The sequence below is a fragment of the Dryobates pubescens genome, chromosome 4 (assembly GCF_014839835.1).
Source record: "Dryobates pubescens isolate bDryPub1 chromosome 4, bDryPub1.pri, whole genome shotgun sequence".
Classification (NCBI taxonomy): Eukaryota; Metazoa; Chordata; class Aves; order Piciformes; family Picidae; genus Dryobates; species Dryobates pubescens.
In genome coordinates, this window is record NC_071615.1 from 22,807,727 (window position 1) to 22,829,801 (window position 22,075).

General features: G+C 41.8%; 1 protein-coding gene across 3 annotated transcripts in view; it reads left to right on the forward strand.

The window, feature by feature from the left end:
* Positions 1-22,075, forward strand: part of RBMS3 (RNA binding motif single stranded interacting protein 3) — a 631,327-nt gene that overhangs the window by 461,115 nt on the left and 148,137 nt on the right. For all 3 annotated transcript variants that reach the window (XM_054160933.1, XM_009898327.2, XM_054160934.1), the window contains one exon: positions 11,581-11,738. In XM_054160933.1, the coding sequence (XP_054016908.1) occupies positions 11,581-11,738 (158 nt within the window). The remainder of the gene's footprint in view (positions 1-11,580; positions 11,739-22,075) is intronic.

Consider the following 22,075-nt stretch of genomic DNA (forward strand, 5'->3'; position numbering starts at 1 on the left):
CTCATGCTTTATTGAAATCAAGATAAACCACATCCATTCCTCTACCATCATCTGTCCCGCTGGTTATGTCCTCATAAAAGGCTACCAGGTTGGTTAAACATGACTTACCTTTGGTAAAACCATGCTGACTGCTCCCAGAGACCTTATGATATGCCTAGAGACAGCGGCAAGGATAAATTGCTTCATTACCTTTCCAGGGACGGAGGTGAGGCTGGCCAGTCTGTCATTACCCAGTCCTCCTTCTTGTCCTGTTTGAAGACTGGAGTGACATTTGCTTTCCTCCAGTCCTCAGGCACCTCTCCTGTTCCTCATGACTTACCAAAGATGATGGCAAGTGGTCTAGTGGTGACTTCTGCTGGCTGCCTCAGCACCTGCAGGTGCATCCCATCAGGATCCTTGGATTTATGGAAGTCCAGATTGCTTAACTGATCCCTAACCCAGCCCTCATGAACTCTGGCAAACTCCTGCTTTATCCTGACTTGCTTTGGGGCTCCTGAGACAGATACAAAGAACACTTTCAGTGGCTCTGCCTTCTTTTTATCCTGTGTCGCCAAGGCACCCACCTCATTCAGCAGTGGGCCTATGTTGCCTCTAGCCTTAGTTTTGTCTGCAATGTATTTAAAGAAGTCCTTTCTGTTGTCCTTGACCTCTTTTGCAAGGTTTAATTCCAAGGAGTACTAAGCTTTCGTGGTTGCCTCCCTACATCCTCTGACAACAGTCTTACATTCTTCCCAAGAGGCCAGCCCCTCCTTTCATGATCTGTAGACTTTCTTCTTGAGTTTGCCCAGCAGCTCCCTGTTTAACATGCCAGTCCCCTGGCTCTCTTTGATTTCCTACCCATTGGGATGATCTAATCTTGAGCTTGGAAGAAGTGGTCCTTGAATGTTAACCAACTATCTTGGGCTCCTTTACCTTCTAGTTCCCTGTCCTGTGGGATTTCCCCTAGCAACTGCTTGAGAAGGCCAAAGTTGGCCCTGCTGAAGTCCAGGGTTGTGATCCTGCTTGGTATTCTGCTCCTACCGCACAAGAGCCTGAACTCCACTATCTCATGGTCACTGCAGCCAAGGTTGCCCTCAACCTTCACCGCTTCAACCAGACCCTCCTTGTTAGTGAGTATGAGATCCAGCATCACTCCTCTCCTACATGGCTCATCCACCATTTGCATCAAGAAGTTCTCATCAATGCACTGGAGGAATGCCCTGGACTCTGAATGGCTGGCTGAGTTGGCCTTCCAGCAAGTATCTGGGTAGTTAAAATCCCCCACAAAAACCAAAGCCTGTAATTGAAAGCGTGCTGTCAGCTGCCTGTAGAAGGCCTGATCAGCTTCCTCATCCTGATCAGATGGCCTGTAATAGACACCCACAAGAGTGTTTACCCACACTGGCTTGCCCCTTAATTCACAATCACAAACTCTCAACTCACCCCTCATCTACCCCTGGGCAGAACTCAATACATTCTAATTGTTCTCTCATTTAAAGAGCAACTCCACCACCTTACCTTGTTGACCTGTCTTTCCTAGAAAGCACAGCCATCCATGACCACATTCCAGTCATGTGAGCTGTCCCACCATGTCTTTATAACCGACATCAGATCATAACCCCTTGACCTGACACAGATTTCTAACTGCTCCTGTTTATTCCCCATGGTGCGTGCATTGGTGTACAGGCATTTTGTTGATAATGGGAAGCTTATACTGTGGCCTTATTTCATGCTATGTCCTCTGTAAAGCAAATAGTCCCTTCTGTGACCTCTTTCTCTGTGTAAGTATATGCATTTGCACATACAAATACATTCTTTCTGTGGGCTATGTATCATGTAAAACACAATTCAGTGAGAATGAGAATAGTAGGAGTTAAACTGCAAGAACTGTTGACTCTGTGCAGGGGCAAAGGACTTGACTCCTGTCTAAATATTTGGTAAGAAAATCCAGGAAAATATACATCAGTCAGCATGCCATTAACCCATTATAGCATAAAGCAGATAAACATATTTGATGTAGTATTGTCTAACCTGCAGTAGGACACTATGTCTTAAGTTCACTAGGACACAGTCGGTGACAAAATAGATAGGTAAAATGTTCAACTGATACTGCAGCTCATCTGGCAAATCAGTCTTTTGGTCCCAGAGGCCATCAGTGAGTTTCTAATTTAGGGTTCATGGCTTAGGAGATTACGCAGCATTTTCAGAAGTTGTTACAGACAGCCTTCAGATAATCTGAGGTAATTTATTGATTCTTACTTAACACTGACATAAGTAACAAAGCGGTCATTAAAATAGTTTGAAAGAGAATATAGAGGCAACCAACCACCTTCAAAGCTACAGTGATGCAAGAATTTTTGCAGAAGTTGAGCTGGCTTTTTGTCTGCAGCACAAAGTGCAAGTTGGAAACTGGGCATTTGTTTCTTGAAAAATGAGGCAAGGAGTTCTAAAATTCTCACCTTGTGCTGGGAGAAATATGAAAAATATATTTTTATGTCAACCTGTGATAGTTCTGGGTATGATTGTATGTTGTGGAAATAAAAGGAAATACCATATATCTTACACAATGTTCTGAAAGCAGTGGCCATAGCAACTCCAGTCCATAGTTGTCACACAAGACAAAGGGTAAATGAAATCACCATTGGCAGATGAAATGCATGATGGAAGGTTCTGCAGCAGCTCTCTACCGGACAGGCCAATACCAGTTCTGCTCCAGCAATACAGAAAGAGTGATTGGCCATTGGAAGGGGCTGCCCAGGGAAGTGGTGGAGTCACCATCACTGCAGGTGTTTAGGAAGAGATTCGATGGGGTGCTTGGTGCCATGGTTTAGTTGATTAGATAGTGTTGGATGATAGGTTGGACTTGATGATCTGGAAGGTCTTTTCCAACCTGGTCTATTCTATTCTATTCTGTTCTGTTCTGTCCTGTCCTGTCCTGTCCTGTATTTAGCTTTAGCAAATACTGTGCTGTCTATAACTAAACAACTAAAAGAAAGCTGAGTCCAGCTTACACAGCAAAGCACAACATTCTGATAGTTCACACAGTGAGAAGAAATCTTGGGCATATATAAGCTGTGAACTCTTTGAAGTTCACAGGTTTAATTAAAAGAGTACTTATAAATAATACTCCACCATAGAGCTGATACAGATATTTGTGACAAATAATTTCCTACAATTTTTTTGTGCTTTTAAAAAATCTTAATAGGTTATGGGGTTTTAGGAACTTGCTTGCTTGCAATATTTGGACAATATTTGGTAGAGAAAATTTTAGCCTGGGCATTTTTTAAGAAGTAACTGCAAAGTGTGTTTCAGTGATGGCACAGTAAGTCTGGGTGCTTGAGTCACATTTCACTTTTTTGGATTACTTGATTCCAGGTAAAGGATTTCTAGTGGCAGAGGCTATTTTCTTGGGTCATTATAAAACTCAAAAGTGTTAAAATTTGCTTATGCAAATAACACTAAATATCATAGAATCAGTAAGGTTGGAAAAGACCTCAGAGATCATCAAGTCCAACCTCTCACCCAACACCTCATGACTACTAAACCATGGCTTCCAGTGACACGTCCAATCCCTTTTTGAACACCTCCAGGGACGGTGACTCCACCACCTCCCTGGGCAGCCCATTCCAATGGCTAACAATTCTCTCTGTGAAGAATTTTCCCCTCACCTCAAGCCTAAACTTCCCCTGGCACAGTTTGAGACTGTGTTCTCTGTATCTTTGAAATTCACTGGCAAAATGTTTTTCTTCAGAACAGTACTTCTGAGTGTTTTCTGGATTCATGTGTAGAATTAATGTGTCTTTTCAGAAAGCATCCTGGTCATTGTTTTAATAGGGCTTTTGTCATGAGTTGTTCACAATCAAGTTTATACAGCAAATGCATGCTGCAGGTTTAATTGTAGCCATATTTATAATGTTTGACGGATTAGGCTTAGTTCTGATGTACAATAGTCCCATAATTATGCTGAACCCCTCCAGCATTGTGGATAAAACCACATTCCTAAAAAATTTTAGAACATCATAGTTTAAAAGTCAGGTAGAGTTGTGTACAGAAGAAAATTTATGAAATACATAGTTGACAGTCAGTCTAAAAAGGCACAGTGACTACCATGTCCTCAGTTTAGGAAGGAGGTTGACTTGCTGGAACGAGTCCAGAGAAGGGCAACAATGTTGGTGAGGGGTTTGGAACATAAGCCCTACGAGGAGAGGCTGAGGGAGCTGGGGTTGCTTAGCCTGGAGAAGAGGAGACTCAGGGGTGACCTTCTTACTCTCTACAACTACCTGAAGGGAGGTTGGAGACAGATGGATGTTGGTGTCTTCTCCCAGGTGGCCAGTACCAGAACAAGAGGACACAGTCTCAGGCTGCGCCAGGGGAGGTTCAGGCTGGATGTTAGGAAAAAGTTCTATACAGAAAGAGTGATTGCCCATTGGAATGTGCTGCCTGGGGAGGTGGTGGAGTCACCATCACTGGAGGTTTTCAGAAGACTTGATGGGGTGCTTGGTGCCGTGGGTTAGTTGTTTGGGTGGTGTTGGATTGGTTGATGGGTTGGACGCGATGATCTTGAAGGTCTCTTCCAACCTGGTTTATTCTATGTATTCTATGTATTCTTTCCCTACAAAACCTTCCGCATTTGCACATTGTGTAAACTGTGGCTGCTGCAAAGAGCTTTGGAAGGACTCTTTACATGGTGGCCAATATTGCTTTTACCAGTTTCTTTCTACTATATCTGTTAGATTATCAGTACTTAGTGTGCTAATGAAATCCATGGACAGTTTAGGCTCTCTTTATGGTTTTGTAAGCCTTTTGCTGTGCTGTTCAACAAGAGAGTAAAACCAGCCAAGGATCAATAGTTAACTGGCCATTGATTTAGCTGTCTACACTGTTGAAAATGTGCCCACACAAAGGGAATCATATACACCAGGAAAAAGTCAAAGGGAACACTGGTAGCCACCCTTGATTCAATCTGTTCACCTTGTGTTACTGCAGTGATGGCTAAAGATATGTCATTGACAATTCTGAAAGGCAAAATGGTCTGGACCATTGCTATAGGAAGTGTTTCATGTGGGTTTGTTTGCTGCTTCTTTTTGTGAAAGAAGCTGTCATGTGAAATGCTTTGAAAGCAGGGATTCTATTGCTTAATTCAAAACAGTGTGTCTTCAGTAATTCAAAAGGCACTACACTGGCATAAACAGGCAAGCTCTCAGTCCTTAGTCACCTCATGGAACCCTTGCTTCCTGCCCCCATGGAGAAGAAATGGGTTTCCTGCAATCTCTTTTCTCATACCAAAAGGTAGTAGAGTTTGAGGTGACTTTTTTTTAACTTTCCCACCAGCAGCCCATATTCATCCTACCTAATTGTGTTAACTAAGTTAGGAGTATCCTGCCATGCCTGGATAAGTCATTGAAGAAGGAACCTCTCAAATGTTACTTACAGACATTAGATAGTACATCTGAATGATAAATTCAGTAGTTTACTCTAAAAACCAGGCATCTTTTACATATGTAAAAGAAGTGTGCCATATTCAAGTGAAAAAGCAGCAGGAGTAAAAGGAGAAACAATAGAAAATTGAAGGAGAAATATTTGTACTTGTACTTTTTGGTGTGTGGATCAAATCAAATGCATATCAAATCAGCTTTCAAATGAATGTCTCAGACATCCTGCAAAGTTCTCATGATCTGCAGTACTACAAAAGTAAATATTAAGCAATAAAACAACAAGAAGAGATATTGAATGTGACTCTACTGAGAGAAAGTATTACATGCTTCCTCTAAATTTCATTTAAGCTCAGTGGCTTGTATAGAATCCAGTTTTGGAAATAATCTAATAAACCGAATAAGAGACTGATGCTGCTGTACAACTACAGTTTTCAAAGTACTAAGCAAATACTGGAAAATTTATGGCATGGCATATAAACACTCCCATGTAAATGGTCTGATTTCATATAAATACCTCCACCATAATGACTTTTCCCACCAAAAGCATCGCTACTTTTATGTCAAAGGGACACAAGCTCAGCATTTAAAGGACAGACATTGCATACCCTGCCTGAAGATCTGGGCAGTGGTCATTAGGCAGAGATTAACTAGTTTGGGAAAAGTAGTAATTGAAGGTGATTTTAACTTGAATCTAAAGTGCTCAGAAAGACAGGACCATGCTTCTAAGGGTGAGCTGTAATATTGGCCTCTGTCAATGTTAGTATGGTGAAGTCTCAATTTATTAAAAACAAGAAAAGCATATGATCTGTCAATATAAGTATTGTTTATGTCTTTAATAAGAGGAGTTCAGAGTCTCACACTGATCCACATACTAAGTTATATTCCCAGAACAAGTTTGGAAGATGAAAAAAGGAATCATTTAAGCTTCGCAGAGCAAAGAATTCTAAGGAGAAAAAATTTAGTCTGAATGAAAAAAAAAAATAAATAGTTGCACAGGGTTGTTGGCTAAACCAAACACACTAAGTTTCTAGTCCTACTGCAATTACAGGAAGTTTAAGTTCCTTTTGGGAAAAAGCTACCTGCCCCTCCCTACCCATGTCTTTAAAGAATGCATTATTAAATGTAAAGAGGCTCAGTCTCTTCTTGCACTAGCACGAATTGTTCTTTCAGATTTTTATGCATTGCTTCCAAAGATTATCTCAAGATGGGAGGGGAATCCCATCCACACATTGTGCTTTCTTTCAAGAACAGCTAGGAGGGGGCAGGAAACCAAACAACAGAGTTGCAGCACGCCCTCCACTGGGTTTTGTCCATTTCAAATGTTGTTGGTGTAATGCATTTCAAATCCTCTGCATTACAAACTCTTTTTGTCTCCTTGGCATAGGCCTTGGATGCTAAACGGCTGGCCCAGTTCTTGCTTAAAGGCAGTGGCAAAATTTCTGGCTGTTTTCCCATTACAGCTGCTCCTGACTGCTGAACTACAGAGCTCTGCAAGCAGGGTGCCGGCTGCTGAACGCTGGAAATGTTCTAAGCTAATGAAAAAATCAAACTATTTTAATCCTTTCTTAGTCATGGTTTTGACCAGTTTGGGAGTGTGTCATGTACAACACCAAGCAAGAGTGGCCTAACTACAATGTATGTATGCAGCTAATGTCCCTGGAGCCCACAGGCCAGAGTAACTGAGGTATTTGGGCTACAACAATGGTGAAACATGCTGGGGTGGGAGCAAAAGGAGTTGCAAAAAAATTCCTGTGCTTACCTAGAGGGGAGCTTCAGTTAACTACATTATTTTTATGTTGTTGTTGGCCCATTCTGTGGTGTTTCATGTACCCACAGAGACTGACAGACACTATGGCCTCAGAATGAGCTCAGGCTTGAGTAGGAGGCTGTGTCAGGATTTCAGAGGGTTGAGGCTGACTGTATGAGTTCACACCTGTTTCTCTCAGGCTGCAGTGCAAGTGTAAGCAGTACTTGGAAAATGTGACCCTCCTTGTGTTGTCAAGTGGGAGATCTTGAATAAAATCAACTTCAGCAAGGACGGCCAGGAGCAGGCTTTTGAGGGTTCCTTGGGACTGTGCTCACAAGTTTTCATGCCTTGAGTGTGATGCTTTTTACAGCTGACACACATGTCAGGCTCCACAGCTGCCTTCCCACTCTCTGAGAAGCAGAAACTAGGCCTGGTTTTGTACCCATTAATTATCAATGCTTGGCACACAGGGTCTGGGAAAGGCAGAAGACCCATGCCATGGCTGCTCTCGGCAGCCCTCTTTTCTTCTGAGTGCCCAGGGCAGCAGCCAGCAGCAGCAGCTGGCCCTGGTCTCCCTGGGGAGGCCAGCTCACACAAAGAGGATTAAACCTGGGAGGCCACACTGCTTTGGGAAGACTGTCAACAGGTGTATCATTGCTCTGCAGTGCAGGACAAGCCTGGTGTGGTCTCTGGTGTGGGCTGGAGGGGAAAAGTGGGACAGAGACCACAATGCCTGTGTGGTCACAGAGGCTCTTCTTGGGTAATGTTTGCACTGCAGTGGCTTTAAGTTGGCAGCTTAAGGGCATTTGAGCCAAGCTGCTGTTGGAAGTGTTTGTGGAGAGCATGTGGTTTTCTGTTACCCAACCCATTCTTCCGTTGCCCAAAATCTTGGGGATGTAAGGGCAAAACACCGCTCTGAAGTGTTGGTGAGTATCGCACAAGTGACTTTCAGCTCTGTCACTGATGACTGGTCTGTCAGTCCAGTTTGGAATCAGACACAATAATAAATGGAATTTTATCATCCTAAGGTGGAAAGTAGCATTTTTAATGCCACAGAAAGTGTTAAATGAACCAGAGTGAGCCAGGAACACACTCTGTGGGTCCAAACAGCAGTCGTGAAACCTTGGGATATGATCCTTCACTGAAGGCAGAAATCTGGCTGCCAACTAGTTAGGATTATGAAAGTTTGCAGGGTGCTTGGACTTAGAGTTCTGGTTAGGTTCATGTTGTGAAAAAATAGGCACAATTTGAACAGTAGGACACTTGCCTTTCACACTGAAAAGCTCAGCACCTGCAGTGAGGTGGGCTGGGGACATGAGTATGTCATGTAGGAGCCTCTGGAATGTGGGATGAAAAGGCTTGGGCAAAATGAGAAGCATGTATCAGCACCTCCATGCCACACAGGGGATCTCTGCACAACTGAGAAAGAGCACGAGTAGTCCTGATGCCAGAGACTAGGAGCAGGGCCTGAGCCTGTGGGGGTCTGGCTCTGTAGTGGCAGGGCTACTGCGTTCTGCACTGCTCCTCTAAAGCCTGCCCAGATCCAGCTTTCATTGCTGGGAAGGCATTTCATCTTGTTTCAGTTTGTGGTTTGAGATATGGCTTCTGTGGGTGATATTCCTCTGTTAACGAGAGGAGTATTTCTCTAAATATTGTATGGCAAGGAAAAATAATGTGGATTTTTTCCCCCCTTTCTTAGAAAATACTGTTGCATTGTGGAGGTATCATGAGTGGCCTTATCTGTCTCTCTCTGATTGCAGGGTTTTCTATCATGTTGATAAAAGATAGGCTTGGTAAATCCTTATGAGAGAGTGACTGTGGCCTGCTAGTTTTTCATTCATCCTCAAGCTGTAGTTAAACTTTCCACTAATATTTAAAACAATAACATTTAATCTCTAACACAGTTGAAGAGCTTATGTGTTCCTTCTCCAGAGGTGAGACACACTGGCAATGGTTATTATTTATTTAATTTGTTTGCCTCAGCTTGAAAACTGAGGGGCCAAAAGAAAAGTTCTCATTTTGATATTCTGCTCAACTAAATTGCTTCAGTGAAAGCAAAGGTTGCTGTGCAGTTGTTGATGCATTACTGTTGAGAGTTTTTTCATGTTAATCTATCCTTTGGTTACAGGCATCTCTTCTGCATAGTTTTTTCTGAGCACTGACTGGTTGGGTAATCAAAGGCTTTAGCCAATCAATGGGTAGAGGTTTGCATGACAACATGATGATGTCTGAAAAACTATATTGGAATTCCAACCTTTCTGCTTTGATTTGTTTCTGTAATACCTCTACTTTAGCTGTCTCCATTGTTTGCATTTGCAAAGTACTTAGTAACAATGAAGGTGCTTCCTAACTCCTACATCTTTCCATTTCTTTTCTGTGGCCTATAACAAGCAATAAAACTTAAATAACTTACACACAGTAAAGGAAGGGGGGGAAATGTGGAAAAAAATGAAGGTGAAAGATAATGTCTTGAGTTTTATTTTGTTTTCCCAAAGCAAAAGGTGTGATCTGAAGCTCCTGTTCCTCTCTTTTCTTGTCCATTCTCCCTCCAGGGCTGTACATGATTTTTCTCGCATTGTTGATACTGTGCCAGTTCTGACCCCTCACTGATATCTTTAAGTTAGTGGAGAGGAACTAATTTTTGGATCTGTACAAATGTAAATTGGAGTGAGAGAAAGGAAGATGGTGTCAGGGGAAGATGACTGGAAAGGGAAAGAATGTTTTTCTAGATTTGGGGTTTATAACTTCAGTTCAATTTGCAATAATTTTGCTGTTTGTGTGTGTGTAGTCTTCCTCTCCTCTGTCCATTACTATAAGGCGTGGTAATAACTGGACAGATTTTTGTCAATGGCATCTTGAAAATGTTCTTCACAGTTCTTCATGTGAAGAAATACTTTGCCCTGCAAACAAACCAATGTGGAAGGTGGGAGACAGCTTTGCTGTAATGCTTGGGGGCATAAGGGATGTTTGGGTGCTGATGGACCTCCAGTAACACAGTTGTGCCACTACATTGTTTTCTTGGGTCAGGGTGGAGTCTATGTCAGCCAGCTCTTCTTACAGACAGAGGCTGCTTTGCAGTGGTGTCACACCACTGTGTTAGGAGATTACTTTTTGCTCTGCTGGAGGACACAGTCTGAAACTGAACCAGGGGGCTTTAGGCTGGATGTTAGAAGAAGTTCTTCATAGACAGAATGATTGGCCATTGGAATGGGCTGCCCAGGGAGGTGGTGGAGTCACCATCACTGGAGGTGTTTAGGAAGAGTCTGGATGGGGTGCTTGGTGCCATGGTTTAGTTGATTAGATGGTGTTGGGTGATAGGTTGGACTTGATGATCTCAAAGGTCTTTTCCAACCTGGTTTGGTCTATTCTATTCTATTCTATTCTATTCTATTCTATTCTATTCTATTCTATTCTATTCTATTCTACACTCTACAATGGAATGCAATGAATGTGTACAAATACACAGTGTTTACAATATTATACAGGTATTTACAAAGCAAAAACAACACGGAAATCCCCCTTGTCCAGAAGGACACTGCCTCACTTCCCCTGTAACTTCTCCCTTGCCTTTTTCCTCTGGTTAATTGGAAGAAAAGAGCAAAAAGAGAATATTAGAGAGATTTCAGCTAGTTCAAAAGCGTTGTTAAAAGTCAGTAATGCTAATCTGAAAGTTAGCTGATAAGGGTCTCTTTCCAGCAAAGCCGACATGCCAGCAGAGAAAGATGGAATGAAACTAGAATGTGAGATCATTAGAAAAATATATCCCACACATCTGACCAATGAAATTAGTTTAGAATAATCTTGTTTCCCTTTTTACACCCAACTGTGAATTTGTTTGTACTTCTTCACTCTCCTGCTCGAAAATTTGCAGCTAGCTTTTTAAAGGCATAGCCTAAAACTGTCGCATGGTGGGGGAAAAAACCCCAAAAGCACCAAAAACCAGGACAAGATACTATGGAAAGTGTTCTGTGCTTTTAAACCAACCTTGCTCATGATGATCAGGTTGAATGGGAAGTCTGCAGGCTGGAAAGCACATCAGCTCAAAAGGTGTTAAGGTTATTTATTTATTTATTTCATGTTAACAGTGAGCACATTTTGTGGAAATCGTGTTCCCTTCACAATTTGTTTGCTATCTTAGAACACAACCCCAAGAACGCTTGTGCATGAGAGTAATTTTCTATAAATGAGTAGTATCACTGAGTTCAGTAAGAGCAGCCACGCACAGAACTGAGCACACGCATGAGAGTTTGCAGAAATTTGGCAAGTGTGTTGTTGTCATGAACAGATTGCCCAGCTTTGCTTCTGATGCAGCTATAAATTCTTGGCTTGATCCTATTTTGAGTAGCTCTCGTTGTATGAGCCATAAGCTATTCTATTGTGCTAAGCCTAACTGAGGATATTTCTCTTATTTTGTCGTAGCAACAAGAGCAAGATCCCACAAATCTATACATCTCAAATTTACCTGTTTCCATGGATGAGCAGGAACTGGAGAATATGCTGAAACCTTTTGGACATGTCATTTCCACCAGAATATTAAGAGATGCTAATGGAGTCAGCAGAGGAGTTGGCTTTGCCAGGTGAAACCTTTACTCTTTTTTTGATTTGTGCACAGTTTTTGGCTTTGGTCCCTCGCAAGTGCTGTCAGTTCCATAACTCTGAAGCCTCACAGCTATGGAAAATGCAGAGCAGCAACTTTGTCAGATTGTGTGTCTGTTCTTTCCACCAAGCTGAAGAATACCAATGCAGAAGAATGTTAGTTTTATTGCTGTAAAAAATAGTTTAGAGAGTGTGTGTGTATATGTAAATGAAAATAGCTAGGAATAGTGAGCTATCCAGTCAAAGTCAAGCTTGGATGATAATAATTAATGTCCTACAGCCAAAAGCACACAGTTGGTGTCCTTCCTTGGTAAGGAAGCTGTTTAAATGTTTAGCAAAGATTTTGCAATAGAAGAAAGTAAATTTAACAGTTGGAAGCGAAAACATGAAGAAACATAGCTTCCTTGAAAGCTGCAGGGAGCTCAGACTTGTGAGAAGCAGCGTGCCCAGCCAGCCAAGGGCAACAGCAACCTGGCCATTATTAGAAACAGCGTGGCCAGCAGGACCAGGGAGGTGATTGTCTCTCTGTACTCAGTGTTGGTGAGGCTGTACCTTGAGTACTGTGTTCAGTTTTGGGCACTGTGGTACAGGAAAGACATCAAGGAGTGGGTAGAGAGACGGGCTAGTAAGCTGGTGAAGGGCCTGGAGAAAAAGTCCTGTGAGGAGTGGCTGAGGGAACTGGAGCTGTTTAGTCTACTAAAAAGGAGGCTGAGGGATCATCTTACTGCTCTCTACAGCTACCTGACAGGAGGTTTTAGAGAGGTAGGCACTGGCCTCTTCTCACAAGTAACTAATGATGGAACAAGAGGGAATGGCCTCAGACTGCGCCAGGGGAGGTTTAGACTGGACATTAGGAACAATAAAAAATCATGGAAAGGGTTGTCAGGCACTGGAACAGGCTGCTGAGGGAGCTGGGTGTGTTTAAAAGCCATATGGATCTTGGATATGGTGCTCGGGGACATGGTGTAGTGACAGACTTGGAGGAGTGGGTGAAATGGCTGGACTTGATGATCTCCAAAGTCCTTTCTGGCCTGGATCAGAGGTCTTGATGGTTGTACTTGATGATCTCAGAGGTGTTTTCCAACTCAAACAATTCCATGATTCAATGATTAAGAGGAAATATTTGAATATAACAATCCCTGTTGGAGTAGTCAGATATTTAGACAGAACGGGCAACTTATTTTTATTATGTACTTTATCGTCACTGCAGTTAGACAAGTTCCCATGTTTACTCTCAGGAATATTTACATAGATTCTCTTCAGTTTGAAGCATTCTTAAATCAAATAGTTTTCTTTTGAAAAAAATAAAAAACACCAAAAAAACCAACACAAGGAATAAAGAGCTATACATAGAAAAGTATTAGAAAAGCAAATAAGATAAGTTTGCAGATGTGCTATAAATCAGTCTTCTACTTCAAAAGAAATTTTTTTTAAAAGTCCAGAATAATTTTCTACAGAATATTTCTGACATTGTGCTTTGTAGAGGAGGCAATATGACTTAGCTTATGAATTTCTTTTAAATACACCATCTCTTAGGATATCATGGCACTTGGGTTAGTGTCAGAAATACCACTGAGTGAAATACAATAGAATGGAATAAACCAGGTTGGAAGAGACCTTTGAGATCGTCATGTCGGACCTATCATCCAACACCATCTAATCTACTAAACTATGGCACCAAGCACCCCATCAAGTCTCCTCCTAAGCACCTCCAGTGATGGCGACTCCACCAGCTCCCTGGGCAGCACATTCCAATGGCCTATCACTCTCTCTGTGAAGAATTTCTTCCTAACATCCAGCCTAAACCTCCCCTGGCTGAGTACACTGACAGAATGACTTCCCTGCTCCTGCTGGCCACACTATTCCTGATACAGGCCACTGGCCTTCTTGGCCACCTGAGCACACTGCTGCCTCATGTTCAGCTGGCTCTCAATCAGTACCCCCAGGTCCCTTTCTGCCTTTCCAGCCACTCTGACCCCAGCCTGTACTGTATGATAAAAAGGCAGCTTTCAAGGTAACTGACATTGTAGTGTTACCTTTGTCCTTGATGTGAAAGATCATCATGCACAAAGAATGTTAAGATAATATTGTCTGAATTGAAATGGAAGAAGGCAAAACATTTATACTGAAAGATGACACGCTGTTCTTTACACATTCTTGTAAATAACAACATGAATTTCCTAGCTCACTAAATACTGATTAGTTTATCTCACAGATAATCTTGCATTTTAAAAAATCATCTAGTTTGTGGAAATGTACTTAATTATATAACATGTTTCCAGAAACCTTTAGCAATCTAACATGAAGGTTGTGTAATTTGCCATGCAAACAACAGAGGGGTAAAACCTTTGCTCTATCAGAGTATACAGCGGATCTCCCATTGGCTTGAATAAGGCCAGATTCAGATTCCTTGGAGAATTACCAACACAAGATCTAATTACAAGAACACTGGGCTGCCTTCTGATTGTCAGGCAGCTGAACATGAGCCAGCAGTGTGCCCAGGTGACCAAGAAGGCCAATGGCATCCTGGTCTGCATCAGAAATAGTGTGGCCAGCAGGAGTAGGGAAGTCATTCTGCCCTGTACTCAGCACTGGTTAGGCCACATCTTGAGTACTGTGTCCAGTTCTGGGCCCCTCAATTTAAGAAGGACATTGAAATACTTGAACATGTCCAGAGAAGGGCATTGAGGCTGGTGAGGGGCAACAAAGCTGGGGAGGGGTTTGGAGCACAAGCCCTATGAGGAGAGGCTGAGGGAACTGGGTTTGCTTAGCCTGGATAAAAAGATGCTCAGGGCAGACCTTATTGCTGTCTACAACTGGCTGAAGGGAGGTTGTAGCCAGGTGTGGGTTGGTCTCTTCTCCCAGGCAACCACCAACAGAACAAGAGGACATAGTCTCCAGCTGTGCCAGAGGAAGTTTAGGCTGAAGGTGAGGAGAAAGTTCTTCCCAGAGAGAGTTGTTGGCCATTGGAATGTGCTGCCCAGACAGGTGGTGGAGTGACTGTCCCTGGAGGTGTTCAAGAGGGGATTGGATGTGGCACTTGGTGCCATGGTTTAGTAGTCATGAGGTGTTGGGTGACAGGTTGGACTTGATGATCTTTGAGGTCTTTCCAACCTTATTGAATCTATGATTCTTTTTGTAATAAAGTGATATTTGATATCTTTTTTCCTGCATGGAATTCAGGCAGATTAATTTGCTTAGCTTTACATGTGGTCATGAAGATTTCATTCTAGTGCACCTAAAGTGTGATCACATGCTGCCTGGACATAAATACAACACAGACAGGGGATGGCAGCTGTAATTCAGTCTAGAAAATATTTCAGAATTCAGATCAGCAACCCATGTGGTCATCCTGGCTATTACACCTTTTGACTTGAGGCCTTTTATCAGAGTGTATCTTGCCTGCTTGTGGAATGTGCCGTGCCACTTAGCATAGCTCTTAGGAGAAGCCACAGAAGCACAGGAGAGTAAGTTAACTTTGCATACACTACAATGATGCAGCACCCAGCAATTTTGATATCTGATGTTTCAAAATTACTAATTAGGCACTATTAGTGCTTTAAAATCACTTTTCGGTTCTGTGAATAATCAGTCTCCAAATTAGTATATTCAAAAAGAAATTGGAAGTAAAGACTTATGACAGAGATCTATTGTCAGATTGTTCTCCTGAGTATGACTAGCAGTTTTATAGTAGTGTGGGTAGATACTTAATAATTTATAACCTGGATAACTTCAAATATTCTTATATCAAAACTGTCTAATGTCTACCCACATTAGAATTCAGCTTCTTTTAAAGTATGCACCTACCTAGCTCTCTTCTTTAAACTGTGAAAGTGTTTCCTTTCTTTTACATCCCTCAAAAGCAACTGAGCAGATTTTACCAGAAACTTTCTGGGCATTTCACTGTGGCTTGAACCCCACTGTGTCTAGTTGTGCCTAGGGTTTTAGGAGGAGAATTAAGGAGAATGAGTAAGGGGCCAGAGAAGAGAATCCTTAAACTCCAGCCATGTGTCCACAAATGTCCATCCAGTTAAAAGGGGATTGGCATAGACTGGGCATTCGCCTTTGCCTCTCCCCTGGACCATGCTTTGTACTTCAATCCCGTGCTACCTGGCTCTGAGCTCTCCATTGGATCTGGTGTTCTGCAGGTCTCGTGTTGCTGTTTGGCAGTGTGGGGTTTCTGCTGGCACCGGCAAGCAGAAACTGGGGCTGAACAAGCCTACCGTATAGCAGAGAGAGAAATTAAGAGGAGGAGGAGGGGCAAGAAATAGTTACTAGAAGTAAGGAATTTTTAAAAAGGAGGTGGTATGGGTGAGAATCTTTTGAGTTCAGTCTCCCTTACGATTGCATGTTGAAAAAGAGAACGATGCAACGTTGCCCTCATACAGGAGGGTGACTTTCATCGCAAGACTTAAAATTGTAGGTGTTCCTCCTAAATCACTGTTGCTGGGAGTCATCTAACGACTTCAGCATCTGATCCTTCATTTTAAAAGTGTAAGTCTAACAAAGGCACAGTTCTTCATCCTTAAAAAAGCCAAGGAAAAATCACAGAAACTGGATTTGAAGATACAGTTTTAAAGCTGATTTCTTATGATTTGAGTTTTGCAAACAGGACATTATTGATGTTGGTGATGGTGTGAGTAAAACCAGATCAGAAGCAGCAGTAAGTTATAGGGCCCTTGAGTGAGGCTGAAGGCCCAGGGTAGGCGAAAGTATTCGGAACATGGAGGGAAATATTCACCTTCATCCTGAGGATGTGTTGTCACTTACAAAGAGGTAACTGTATGTGCTGAAAGACCTGTCTTTCTACAGGTACACAAAGGGTGAGTTCCATATGGTAAAGTGGGAGAAGATAAATAACGCAATCATAGTGGATCCAAGCAGCAATGAAAGACGAAATATTTAGAGGGAGATTTCTGAGGATCAGTGACGGTGCTGCTTTGGAGGCAGAGAAGTGTCAGCAGCACCGGGGGGTTAGGGGTGGGTGGAAATCCAGACAGTTTAAGAATGCATCTGTGAAGAGGAGAAATGCATTACACTTCCTTATTCAAGGGTTTAATTGAAGGCACTTGAAAAAGTACTATAAATTTTGCTTGAACAAATCCGTCATCTGGGACAACAGTGCAGTTTTAGATATTAGGATCATTCCTACTTTCAACTGGAAGAATGATCTGCCACATCCTACATCTTACCCAGGAAATTCTTTTACAATTGGATATCTCAGAAGAAACTGGAAATCCCAAATATGCCCCAAAGACTTTGTGTGGTATCTGTAAAATATTCCAGTGCCTGTGGCAATACATTTCCATTTAAAGGTGAAGAGAGAGGAACAAGGAAAGGCAGGAGCCATCAGATAATTCGCCTGAGGAATTTTCATAATCAGCCCAATGTAGTGTGAGTTTAATTGGAGAACTGCTTGGGACATGGAAAAGCAGGCAAGGAGGCATTGTGGTATATCTTAGGGAGGGCCTGACTGGTACCACTGAATAAATGAAGTAAAAATTGTTTTTTATAACCCCACAGTAAAATACTATTCAAGTAATATTTAAGTATCCTCCCTATAGAGATAGTAATACTAATCACACCACACATTTGTGCACCTCCCTCATCTCCCTCAGTGTTTTATAGGTACTTTAAATGATAATGTGTAAATGAAGAGTTAGAACCCACTAACTTTTTTATGTTGTTTGCTGTCGTGTAACTTAAAACGACCTTGCAAGATTCACCCTTGCAAGCGACATTTTACAACACAGTCATAAACCTCTGAAAACAGAAATTTATGAGGAAAATACTGACAGTCAGAGAGTCAAGTATTGCATTGCTGATGGGCACCACTGTAATACTCAGCCTGAGACTGTGAAGACAGTAGCATAAATCAGCCTGGGTCTAGGCAGAAATAACTCAGTGTCCATACTATTCTTTTCCAGTGACATGAGAAAATTTGTCTAACACAAACTACCATAAAAGAATGTTATGATGCTGTTCCCAGCAAATGACCAAAGTCAAAAGCTTCTCAATTAGCTGTCTCCAGAACAAAAGGAAATATCAAGGAGATGATTCCATCCCTTTGTGACAAATCCAGTGTCCACAGGGAGGCATTTACCTCTTGTTCTTGGGACTTTGGGCTTCATCCATGACTTTTCCCTACCTTGTTCTTTTGGAAGAACTTCCAGTGGGATGCTTTTCTCTGCCTGCATGTTTTTCATTAAACTTATATCCTCCTTGTGTTGTACATGTCTTAAGTTTAGTGTTCAACTCAGCAACTGAAGGGGAGCAATAGAAAAAGGGAAACATGATTTCAAGTCCTCACCAAATCATTATTCTATTTGTAGAAGTTTTGCATGGATTCTGCTAAAAATGGAGGTGCTCCAGTTTCCATTGAAGCTAAGTGAGAGAGATAAGCCTTTAATTTGTGTGTTCTTCTCCTCAAAGGAAAAGAATATGCAGGATTTCAGGGTTTTCCAGCATGGCATCAGAGTAATTTAGTTATACTAGATTTCTTCTGAGACAGAGGTTCCTCTATGGATGGCAATATAGCACTGTGCAGAGATACTCAGGCAGCTCAAAAGTCACCTTGGCATATAATGGGTCATGCTGCAAAATATAGTATGGATCATATGCCCAGAGACGAAGTACCAATCCTGTCCTCATTAGAGTGATTTCTGTGGATTTATATATTTGCCTGAGATAGTAAACAACTTCCTGTTATGCATGCAAGCAGTACTGAACATGAAGAATTTACAGGCAAGACTTTCTGGGAAAAGACACAATTCATGAATGATGAGCAGAACTTGTCAAAATTAATATCTCTTCCTAAGCTGTAAATGACAAAGGGAATGTTTTTTCCAGGATAGGATAGGATAGGATAGGATAGGATAGGATAGGATAGGATAGGATAGGATAAACCAGGTTGGAAGAGACCTTCAAGATCATCGCGTCCAACCTATCATCCAACACCACCTAATCAGCTAAACCATGCAACCAAGCACCCTATCAAGTCTCCTCCTAAACAAAAAGAAAGAATCCGGCCTCTGGCTCAGATTTAGGGTTTTTTTATTTCTTCAGTGTGTTTGCTTATTCAAAATAATATTCAGATATATGATAGCTATCTCCAAATTCTATTTAAACATGAACTTTTATCTAAGATCCTCTTAGAATCAGCAATAAAAATGTCCTGGTGAAGAGAATTTGAATACAGTACTTTGTGAATGATCACAAATTTGTATTAGCATGTAAAGCTCATCTTCCCCTTTCTAGTGGGGCTGTTGAATATCTGCATCTTTCAGTGGAAGGTTTTGAAGCATCTAAGATCTTTATCTTTTCTCTGAATTACAATTTGCCACATTTTTGTTCTATCAATTATGAAAAATCTCCAGTCCTAAAAAAAAAATAAAAGAATTTAAGTATAGTTTGTCCATCTCCCTCAAGTTTCCACATACATTCTAGAACAGAGGAGTGCCCCAGCTTTTTGGGGGAGGAAAAAAATATAGAATTTACTAGTGTAGACCTAATAAAAGTCTATTTTTATTTGATCTTTTCCCAGGTATGGAAAATCTTTATGGCTAAAACAAGTAAGAAGAGAAAGAGGAATGTCTGAATTGAGCTTGCAGATAGGTTCAGCTCATGGGTAGGCACCTGCCATGGACAACGGCACCTCAGTGGTAGACGTTTCAGGGTGGTAATCAGTGATGATCAGAGTTTCCACTACTCTAGAACTGGATTCTTAGAATGGAAAGTATCAGACAATTTCAATAATGTATCTGGTTGCTCTATACCCCTCATTCTTCCCAATCAGTCAGAGAGAATTTGAAAGGGTTATTTCTAAAAAACATGCATTGTGGACAAGTGAAAATCATAATTCATACTTAGTTGGCCCTGGGATAGATGCCATCCTGATTAGTTAGCGGCTGCCTGGCCAGCCTCAGCATGACTGAGAGGAAGGACTGCCCTACAGGCACACATTGCAGAATGAATGTGGGGTCTCTAATAGGGGAGAGGAGGGGTAGATGCAGTTGTTACTCAGCAGCACATCTGAAGGAAACATATATTTGTCTATTGTGCTGCCTTTTCAAACTGAGTCGATAATGCCAGTGTCAGTTTCAAGTGAAGTGTGTGCCAGATTACAGATAGCTAGCTTTTGAGAGCCATTAATTGTGAAACTGGAGAAGAAAATGTGCGCGTTCTTTCTCAGACTGCTATTTGAATGATGTCCTTTTTATCCTAGAACACTGTGGATTTCACTTTTATTCTCTTCCCACATAAAATGCATGAAGTGCACTGAGTCTCTTTCAGTTGGCAGCTTACATATTGCATTCTTTGCAGGGACCGCTTTGGCTTGTTAAAATGTACCCCATGTATTAAAATGAAATTGTCACTGCTGTGTGATGCAACATAACATGGTTTGACACCAAACGCCTGCAGCTACAAAACCCAGACTTTCATTGCATTTATTCTTTCAGAGACAAGAGTCTCCAAAGGCTCAGTGCAGACATCTGCTTAGTTAAATCTGAATTAAACCGAAGTGAGCAATGTGTGTTGTTATCTTTCTGCTTGTACAAATGGCCCAGCCTACATGACGCTCAGTGATGCAGCTTGGAAGGGACAATTTTTAATGAGTCCACCTGAAACAAACTGACAAAAGACTTTGACTTGCTCAGAGAATCAGGCAATCAGGATTTTTTACATTTGTTTTATTTTTTTTCTTTCAGCAGTGGTGGGTTGCTCCTTTGAACTCTGGCAGAGTTGTACCCTGAGAGGCAAACTGCTGCTCTATATAAGCCACTCTTTCCTGAAACCATATTACATTAGGTAGATAAATTGAAGTTGTTTTGAAGAGTACCTGGAGAACTAGAATCATAGAATCAATAAGGTTGGAAAAGACCTCATAGATCATCAAGTCCAACCTATCACCCAACACCTCATGACTAACTAAACCATGGCTTCAAGTGCCACGTCCAATCCCTTTTTGAGCACCTTCAGGGACGGTGACTCCACCACCTCCCTGGACAGCCCATTCCAATGGCAAGTAACTCTTTCTGTGAAGAACTTTCTCCTCACCTCAAGCCTAAACTTCCCCTGGCACAGCTGGAGTCTATGTCCTCTTGTTCTGTTGGTGGTTGCCTGGGAGAAGAGACTCCCATCCAGCTACAATCTCCTTTCATGTAATTATAGACAGTAATAAGGTCTCCCCTGAGCCTCCTTTTCTCCAGGCTAAACAACCACAGCTCCTCATAGGGCTTATGCTCAAAGTCTTATGAGGAGTGGCTGAGGGAACTGGGCTAGTAACAAAGTGATAGGATGAGAGGAAATGGCCTCATATTGCACCAGTGAAGGTTTAGATTAGATATTAAAAGAAACATCTTTGCTGAAAGGGTTCTCAGACACTAGAATAGGCTCCCCCGGGAGGTGGTTGTATCACCATCCATGGAGGTGTTTAAAAAACACAGATGTGAAGCTGAAGGACATGATTTAGCACCATGTTGGTAGAGTTGGAGAATGGTTGGGCTCCAAGAAGGAGCATTGAACATATAATTTAAACTCATTTTTTCTAAGAAAACCAAAGCAGTATGATTTTTCTTTTTGCTTGCTTATCAGCTTTCCTTTTCTCTTATTTCCCCTCTTCAAAATGTCTCTACTCACTCTGTAGCAAAATCAGCTTTTCTCTGGACTAGCATGCAATCAATTTACAAGACCTGAAAGAATGGTGAATTCCAAGATATGGTGTAACCATGGCTTGGGAGTTGAATGGTAGCTTTGTATTCTTTACAGTTCCTTCAGTAATGTATGCAGAGCTCAACTGTTAATGCATTAATGTCCCGATATTGAAAGTTACCTTGAGGTCATATGAGATGAACAACTATCTCCTACTAGTATTACTGTTTTCACCCAAAATTTGGCTTTATCTTGTAATAGACACATCTGCATTGTCTACCCCACAGTCTGCCTTTGCAGGTTATTATTTTTTTCCTCAAGTTTTAATCCTTAATAATTGTGGCTTATTCCTCTGGGTTTTTTTCTCCAAATCCTGTTCAGTTTTTTTTCATGCCATATGAAGTTATGCTGGGTGCACCAGGAATCTAGAAACATGTCCTTTGCCTTTCCAAGCAGCATGTCAGAGCATAAAGAATGTCCTTGTTCAGGATGATCCTCTGGAGCCAAAAGGGGACTGTTCATTGGCAGTGCTGCAGCTCGCACACAGCTGGGACTGCAATCGCAGGCTTTGAGGGTGGCAGGTCCTCCTCACAAGCCATGCTGTACCTTAATGGGCTCAAAGCATTTTCACTGCAGAATGCAGCAAGAACAGCTTTGAGGATTTCTC